We start from the raw sequence: 9,402 nt of genomic DNA, 5'->3' as shown, positions 1-9,402 counted from the left end.
CTCCCCCCCAATGACACCCCTGGGGTTCGAACCCGTGACCTTGGCTCTGATACCACTTGTAGAACCTTAGGTGTTACCAACTCTCCTAAAAGCAATTGTTGTTAGGAAAGACACATACCCTAGCCTTATAGTGCATTCACCCAAGCGCCCATGGCGAACACAAGGGGAGTTGATGGACACGGCCAACCCTCCGATCTACCAACAACATGGGGTTGATTACACAGAGGTTTTTGCACCGGTGGCAAGGATGGATACAATTCGAATGATTATTGCTCTTGCAACTCAAAGGAATTGGACAATTTACCAACTAGATGTGAAATTAGCCTTTCTCCATGGAGAGCTAAGTGAAGAGGTATTTGTTGAGCAACCAAGAGGCTATGAGCAAAAGGACAATCCGCACAAGGTGTACAAACTGAAGAAAGCCTTATACGGACTCAAACAAGCTCCATGAGCTTGGTTTAGTCGTATAGAAGCACACTTTGTGAATGAAAGCTTTGAGAGGTGCCACAGTGAGCATACCTTGTTCGTCAAAACAAGCAAAGGAGGTAAAATTTTAATTTTGAGTTTGTATGTTGATGACATCATTTTTACTGGAAATGATGAATCAATGTTTTATGAGTTCAAGAGCTCTATGATGCGTGAGTTTGATATGACTGATTTGGGAAAGATGAGGTATTTTCTTGGAGTTGAAGTGTTGCAGAAGACTGATGGCATTTACATCAGTAAAAAGAAATATGCCTTAGATGTGTTGAAAAGATTTGGGATGGAGGAGAGCAATTATGTCCATAGTTCGATTGTTACAGGTTTTAAAGTCTTCAAAGACGAAAATGGAGTCAATGTTGATGCAACATTCTTCAAGCAAATGGTAGGGAGTCTCATGTTTCTAACATCAACTCGACCTGACTTAATGTTTGTAGTGAGTTTAATTAGTAGATACATGGGGCAGCCAACTGAGCTTCAGTTATAGACTGCAAAGAGGGTGTTAAGATATTTGAGAGGCGTAACAAATCTTGGGATCTTCTACAAGAAGGGAGGGAATGATAAATTGGTTGCCTTTATTGATAGTGACTATGCCGGCGATTTGGAGGATAGGAAAAACACATCAGGGTATGTATTCATGTTGAGTTCCGGAGCTGTGTCTTGGTCCTCTAGAAATCAGCTTGTTGTTTCACTCTCCACAATTGAAGCTGAATTCATAGCCACAACATCCTGTGCATGTCAAGCTGTTTGGATGAGGAGAATCTTGGAGAAGCTCAGTCATACACAAGGTAATTGTACTACTGTGTTTTGTGACAATAGTTCAACAATTAAATTATCAAAGAATCCAGTGATGCATGGACGAAACAAACACATAGATGTTCGCTTTCATTTTCTACGTGATCCTACTAAAGAATGAGTAGTGGAATTAGTTCATTGTGGTACACAAGATCAGATTGCAGACGTGATGACTAAGCCTCTCAAGCTTGACATGTTTCTGAAGCTGAGAGAGTTGATGGGTGTTCGTGAAGTTCCAGATATAAACTAATTGTTGTTAGTAGTTAGTTTAAGGGAGGGTGTCAAAATTTAAGTTTTCTGATTGTTTAGTTTTTTTTGTTTTAATAATCCCTATTAAGCAGGGTAGTTTTATAAGCAGGGTAGTTTTCAGCTTTAACTTATTCTCTACTCTTTACCATGTTATTTGTTAGTGTAAAACGTGGGCTGTTTTTCTTATCAATTAGTTATTGTAAGGTTATTTTATTAGCTAAGGTTGTCGATCAATAGATGTGGATTTTTCCCAGTTTTGTTCCATTCAGTTTTGATTCACAACATTCTGGTATCAGAGCCAGGTCCAAAGCAGCAGCTTTTGTAATTTGCAGCAACAAGAGAGATGAGAACTGAAGGGAATTTTGTGCAACCTGCTATTCCTCGATTTGATGGTCATTACGATCCTTGGAGCATGTTGATGGAAATTTTTTTAAGATCTAAGGAGTACTGGAGTCTTGTGGAGACTGGTTATGTTGAGCCAGAAAGCGGAGCAGTATTGACAGAGGTGCAACAAAAGAAGCTTGATGAGATGAAGCTGAAAGACTTGAAGGTGAAAAATTATTTGTTTCAAGCTATTGATCGAACGATTCTAGAAACCATCTGATTCGTGCCCAGCTGGTGTATGTCCTGTTGATTGGTGTTCAATCAACTAGTGTGCCTTGATTTCGGTCCTCAGACGGGAGTAATCAACAAAATTTATAAACCTATTTCACCATGTACTAGGGTAGCATTAGCTAGCATAGCATAGTGGCTCTAGGATCGTTCACTCGGATGAGTTTTCAAATTACAACTGATATTAGTTCAAAACTGAATTGGTGCTTTTTCTTTTCAAGGTTAGCTTTAAAAGAAAACATAAAGATGTTTGGAAAGGTTGGTTTTTAAGTAAAACTAATAATAAAGTAATGGAAATTACTTACAAAGAAAAGTGTTTCTTGGAGTTTTTAGATCACTGGGCTCAGGTTCCTTATACAAAAAGAGAATTCCGGTCACTTGAATCTTTTTCTCGTATTGGGGATTTAACATAGAGTTATTTCCCGAATCGGTGTGGTACAGATGCTTTCCCTTAATGGATTCAAACACTAATTCCCTGTCACTGAATCATCTTGCAATGGTTCATACCTCTCACTTTGTATTGGCCATTCAAAGTGATCCTTAACCTTGGATTACCTGTCAAAAGCTCGCAAGAGATAACCAATGGATGTCTCCTTAGAGTCCAAAAGCTTACCAAGTGTTGGCTATTCTAGAAAATCCTACCTTTAAACCATCTCCCAAAGGCTCGTAAGAGATAAACTAGTGTAACTCAATGGACGGAGTCCACTTGCCTTACCAAGTGTTGCCCCAGGTATTTTAAGGCATTTTAAGTTAACTAAAAAGATAAAAACCATTAACGGGTCACACTTTCTCTTCATTAAAAACCGAAACAACAAAACTTCCAATTTTTGCATTCGAAACCTTACCTACCTTCCTTTACTCCCAGAAACAAAAAGCCTAGCCACTCATCCTCTGGGAAAACATCCTCAGAGTTTGTTTGGCTAGTGAGAAAAATACAATCAAAATGAGTAGGTAAGGCAGAATAAAACTCTGTGTATTACTTTCTTCAAAACTATACAAAAGTTGGTCTTTGAGAAAAAACTCCCGAGATATCTTTCAAAGAAAATTACAATAGATTATATAAAAAGGTTATTCACCCTTCCTTCTTACTTCCTAACTAAGAAATCCTATGATTGGTGGATTATAAGGAAAAAATAGGGATTTAAACAACAAATATCTGAAGAAAAAATCTAACAGAGTCGGTCACAAATATCTGGGATCACACAGGTGGATTTTGCAAGTTGAAACATGACTTGCGAAAATTTCGCAAGTTGAAAGTGTCCATTTCGCAAGTTGGACTTTCATTTCGCAAGTTGAATTTGTGATTTCGCAACTTGTGAAATTGTCTTTCAGCTTGGTAGGGTTGTCTTCCAATGGCCATAACTTCTTTATTTAAGCTTCGATTTGCACATTGTTTGAAGCGTTGGACTCCTGACTTCCCGAGCTTTGAAACGATATATAGTGTGTATAAAATGGACTCTAGGAAGTGCTCGAAATGTGTCCTGTAGCTTCTCTCCTCTTGAATTTCTTCATGTTAGATTCATCTCTTTGTTTTTGCTCCTTGCATTCTTGATTTGGCTTTGGCAAAGGACTACGAAGCTCCAAAGCTTGGATTCTTAATGTAAATGAGCTTCTATTTGCTTTGCCATGGATTATACAGAGCTCTCCCTCAATCTTGGATTGCTTTGGTGATAAAAAAGCTATCAAAAACACCAAAACTTAACATAATTTGATTAGAAACGATTGCAAGAGTCCTTAACATGTCAATTGAGTTAAAAGGTAATAACTACTACTCAAAAGTGTTTAAAAGAGTTAATTAAAAACTATAAAATAACACTTTTTGAGTAGTAATCACTCCCTCCAACCAATATATTGCTAGTCCTTAGCAATGAAGGAGAGAAAAATAAAAATAAACAGTACTATAATTTACAACATCATGCTGATCACTTCAAAAAATTTCAAGTGGCATGATGATCAAACTCTCACATGGAACATTAAAGATATAAAACTCAAATTCAACAAGAGTTATCAAATAACTTGTCTAATCACAATTCATGAAGAGAAGGCATTATGCAAATTTAAGCTTCAAAATAATTTCCACTCCCAAAGGGCCGATCCTAACTCTTCCACAAAAATCTATGTGTTACTTGTTAGTTTCAGAATATAGTATGTTGAACTAATCTCTCCCCCCAACCTAGTTCTTTTTCAAATCTTAGCAAACTGACAACCTTCAATAGGTTAAGAACGCACCTCTTGGTTCACAATTTTTTTTTCATTGTAGGAGTACAAAGCTAAAGGTATTGTTTTCTAAATTGTCCATGTAACGGGGGTCCATCAATGACTCCCAACCAATTAAGGTTTAGGGCATCAAGCTTTAAGGATCTTTCAACCACTAACTCCTCGGATTTTACCCTAGACTTTTGAGAATGAATTTTAATACCCAAGCACCTATAGTATGTTAAACTCCACCTATTCACCCTTGTAACGAGCATTGAGGTCGGTGACTCCCAACCAATGAAGGCTTAGGGCACCAGGTTTTAAAGATTTTCGTCATATACCCCTTAGACCTTGCTCGGGTTTCAAGGCAAGTAAAACATTTTTTTCTTTCTTTCTTTTTTCCAAAGGCTCATTGGCCTTTTATAACGTGTCCCAACACTATTAAAATGAGGTCAAAAGTACTAAGTCTAAATTTTCCTAAGTCAAGGGGGTGAAATAGTTTTTCATCTTATAATCGGAACCTAGTGTGCACAGTGTGTGAATAGCTTAAAGTGGAAGAAATAAGGTTGAATTCAATAGAAGTTTCAACAATTCATCAACTTTAATAAACATAATACAAATTCTAAGTCAAGTAAAAAGACAAAAATTCAATTTCTCCCATTTCATTTTGAGAATTTTTCCTTAATAACCATGAAGAGTAGAATAAAAACTTAAAAAAAATTTAAAAATTAAGCAAAAAATAACTTAGCATTAATAGCAAAACTTCCTTCCTCAACTCTCTTCCCCCCCAACCAAGCTGAATATTGCCCTCATTGTGGCAAGAGCGATTGAAAATACAGGGAGGAAGTGGTGCCTACTGAGTGACATGGAGTCTGAGTTGTCTAGGAGAAACAACATGATTCAAAAACAAAAAAAAAATATGGGTAGAAGAAATAAAATAATAGTATGCCAAGTATACTAAAAAATGATGTATATGTATTACTTTAAGAAAGTAAAATATGAACTATGAACAAGTAATACATCCAATCCCAGTACATAAAACATTAAAAACATAGGATTATGAGTTCTACTATAATAAGTAAATACAAAAAAGTAGATAGATGACCAGGTAGTGGTGGGAGGATCGTGTGGAGACAATGGCTCGGCTGTGGTAGTTTGAGTGCTCTGGATCGGAGTCTTGATCTCTACTATAGTAGTTTCCTCATGGGGCACAGTCTACTCTACTGGAAGAGCCTCATAAGATGGATTTGTAGGCTCTGATGGACCAGGCATATCATGCTCAGGTGGTGACAAAATACCCAAATGCTGTTGTATCTGCCTAAGGATGGCAGTATGCTGGGTCTGGGTGGCAATAAGCTGATCCTGATGTACACGTATGACTGACATCTGCTGGGCAAGAACGCTTTGAGTAGTAGTCAATGTCTGCAATGTATGACATAGGCCTCTGAACTCTGAAGCGGATATGGTGATAGTAGACTCAGGTGGAGGAGGCGCTGATGTAGCTGGTACGACTGGTGGAGTCCCAAGAGTGGTAGGAGGAGCAGAAGATGTAGCCTCAGGCGTGAGCACTGTAGAAGGTGCTGCAGGGGCAAGTGGTATGATCTCCGTAGGTATCTCAGCCTACTGTGGCTGCTCGTCCTATGGTATCTCTAGATGTGTTGGCATAGCTGGGGCTCCTGGAGGTGCAACATAAGCCGTCATATGATTCCATTTGTCGAGAGTGAATATCTCTCGGTAAATGCATCGACGTTCAAGCTGAGGCTCAGAAGGATAGCCCAAATGCTCTAATATCTGATAGAGCAGCCTAGGAAAAAGTAGTGGAATGGCATATGCTCTCTGTAGCTTCTTCCTATGGACCTTCTCTTCAAAGTAAAGAAGAGAGGTCATAATCAAATGATGAGGGCCAAAGTAAAAACCCTCTGATATCCTGAACAAGGCCTCTAGTGTAGCTCCTCTCCTCTACACCATATGCTGAAGTGGAAATATGTTAGAGAGCAGCAGCACATCCAGAAGAAACATCCTAGGCGGAAGCTCCTTCTTAAAAAGAAATGAGCGTGTGGATGTCCTCCTGGACAATATACGGACCATGTCGCTATGAGAAAAATGAGCCCACTCTCTGCAATCTACTGGACTCACAGGCTCATATGGAATGTGCAGGGCCTCTGCAATGTGTCTGGCTCATAAGATACCATGGCGTTCATCAATAGTGAAGTGGATAACAGTAGGATCCCGGACGCGATGCGTAGTCATAGACTGATAAAAATCTAATGCTACTCGGGGATAGAAGAAATCCCTTGGAGTCATCAAGTACTCCAAATGGTATCTCTGTAGTAGGTGGAATGAATCTCTAGGCTCTGGCTAGTGTCTGAAAGTCTCTCTATCAAAGCATAGTTCAGAGTGGAATGACCTAGCTCGACAATCCAAATTTCCCTCTATAGATGGCTGTGTAACCATAGGTCGCCTGATAATCCCTTCTGGAGTCATCCCAGCAGGAATATGAGACTCTGTAGTAGGCGGCTGAGGCTATGGAGGTGCTGATGACTCTCCTGGGCTTGAAACTCTAGCTTTCTTTGCAGGAGAGTGACGAATTGATTTCTTGGGGCACGAATTGCTTGCCCTAGGTGTAGTGGGTGGTCTCATCATCTGGTACCTTCGCTGAGGAGGACTAGGAGGCACTCCATCCTCAGAAGGTGGAATGACAGGGGCCTGTGGTGCATCAAACATGGAATCTTGCGCAGGTGAAGCTCTCGGTCTGGTGTTGCGAGTTGATGGAGACGGGGTTTGGGCTCTTCTCGTCTTGGCCATGGCTGAAATGGAGAGGTTCATGTTCCAGAGGGTACGCAGATGTGCGCGGGATGGTCTTCTTCAGACGCACATCTTCTAGGCTTCCTTTGGAGAGGATCCTCTGAGATTTTTGGGCTTCGCAACTTAAAGGGCTTTTTTGCAAGTTGAAATGGTTGTGCGAAATGAAAAATGAGAAAATCCGAGGTTTAAATAGACATTTAAACGACGGTTGGTATTTTTGCAACTTGGAGGTGATTTCGCAGCTTGGTTCGCAACTTGTTTCACAACTGCGAAATTAGTTTTTGAAGTTGCGAAATGGCACACGTGTGCCTAGGAGGTGTTTCGCAGCTGCGAAAATTTTCGCAACTTGAAGAATGAACTTGCGAAAATTGGCTTTGGTGATTTCGTAAGTTGGTTCGCAGCTGCGAAATGGGCTTTTGAATATGCGAAATGGCACATGTGTGCCTAGGAGGTGTTTCGCAGCTGGAAAATTTTTTGCAAGTTGGCTATTGAACTTGCGAAATTTGGATTTGAGGATTTCGCAAGTTGGCCTCATTTTCGCAAGTTGAAATTTCAACTTATGAAATTTTCGCAAGTTAAAAAAATTGCTCTGTTTTTCTGCTTCTATAGCTCTTTATGGTGTCCCTCCAATTCCTTTGAAATTCCTTCTTATTTTGATCATTCAAAAAGTCTAAGTTATATCAAAATAAAATAAATCAAAGCTAAAATTAAAATTAAAACAATTAATAAAGCTTTTAAATCAACTAAATTAAAACAAAAACATGGAATTTGATTAGTCTTCAAAAAGACTAAGTCCATCTACCCCCATTTTTGGTTAAGATTTATGTGGCTCAAGGAGACTGACTTCCTCCTTGTCTTGATTGAATGGCTCCATGAATGGTTTGAGACAGTGGCCATTGACTTTGAAAGTGTTCGTGTTGTTGGAATTGAGTAGTTCCACTACTCCATTGAGATGCGCTTGGTGAATAATGAAAGGGCCTATCCACCTTGACTTTAACTTTCCTGGAAAGATATGGAGCCTAGAGTCATAGAGTAAGACTCTTTGTCATTTTCGAAATTCTTTGTTGGAGATTAACTAATCATGTCACCTCTTCATCCTCTATTTTGCAATTTTGGAATTGTAGGCATCATTTCTTAATTCCTCCATCTCATTAAGGTCTAGGCACCTCTTCATCCCGACTCTGTTCAAGTCCATGTTTACCTTCTTAATTGCCCACCAAGCCTTGTATTCAACTTCCATATGAAGATAACATGCTTTGCCATAGACTAGGTGATAAGGAGACATGCCAAGAATAGTCTTGTAAGTTGTTCTATATGCCTATAGTGAATCATAAAGCTTAACAGACCAATCTCTTCTGCTCGTGTTCACCACCTTCATCAATATATTCTTGATTTCCCTGTTTGCTAACTCAACTTGCCTGGAAGTTTGAGGGTGGTAAGGTGTAGCTACCTTATGCTTCACCCCATACTTGGCTAAAAGAGTTTCAAAAGGCTTGTTGCAAAAATGAGTACCCCCATCACTGATTATGGCCTTGGGCACCCCAAATCTTGAGATGTTCTCTTTGAGAAACTTGAGAACAACTTTGTGATCATTTTGTTTACACGGGATTGCCTCAACCTATTTAGAAACATAGTTTACCCCCACCAAAATGTAAGAGTTACCAAAAGACATTGGGAAAGGTCCCATGAAGTCAATGCCCCAAACATCGAACAGATCAACTATTAAAAAGGGGTTCATAGGCATTTGATTTCTACGTGTCAGCTTCCCAAGCCTTTGGCATCTATCACAGCTCCTACATATGGTGTGAGCATCTTTGAAAAGTGATGGCCAACTGAAACCTGATTGCAACACCTTCATGGCTGTTTTCTAAGAGGCAAAGTGGCCTCCACATGCACTTTCATGGCAATGACTGAGGATTCCCTGTTGCTCTTGTTCAGGGACACATTCTTTATTATTTGATCTGCACAATACTTGAAAAGAAAAGGTTCTTCCCAATAGTAAGCATGAATTTTTGCAAAGAAGTGCTTCTTATCTTGTGCTTTCCACTCACTTGGAACTTCACCAGTAACTAGATAGTTAGCAATATGAGCATACCAAGGAGCATCTTCTAACAACATGAGTGACTCCTCCGGAAAATCATCATTAATAGGTAAAACATGGGAATTATGCGCTATAGCCAACCTTGAAAGGTGGTCAACTACCACATTCTCCACTCCTTTCTTATATTTGATTTGGAAATTGAACTCTTGTAGTAAGAGAATCCA

General features: G+C 39.4%; 1 protein-coding gene across 1 annotated transcript; it reads left to right on the top strand.

Moving 5' to 3' along the window:
* The first annotated feature begins 607 nt into the window (after positions 1-607).
* On the top strand, positions 608-2,128 carry LOC117933243. The gene is made up of 3 exons (XM_034854627.1): positions 608-865; positions 1,031-1,268; positions 1,857-2,128. Exons 1-3 carry the CDS (start codon positions 608-610, stop codon positions 2,126-2,128), a joined length of 768 nt encoding a protein of 255 aa, XP_034710518.1.
* The last annotated feature ends 7,274 nt before the right edge of the window (positions 2,129-9,402 follow it).

Source organism: Vitis riparia, chromosome 16 (genome assembly GCF_004353265.1).
Source record: "Vitis riparia cultivar Riparia Gloire de Montpellier isolate 1030 chromosome 16, EGFV_Vit.rip_1.0, whole genome shotgun sequence".
In the NCBI taxonomy this organism is placed as follows: domain Eukaryota; kingdom Viridiplantae; phylum Streptophyta; class Magnoliopsida; order Vitales; family Vitaceae; genus Vitis; species Vitis riparia.
Note: the sequence above shows the minus strand (reverse complement) of the source record. Positions and strands in the feature narration are given on the sequence as shown.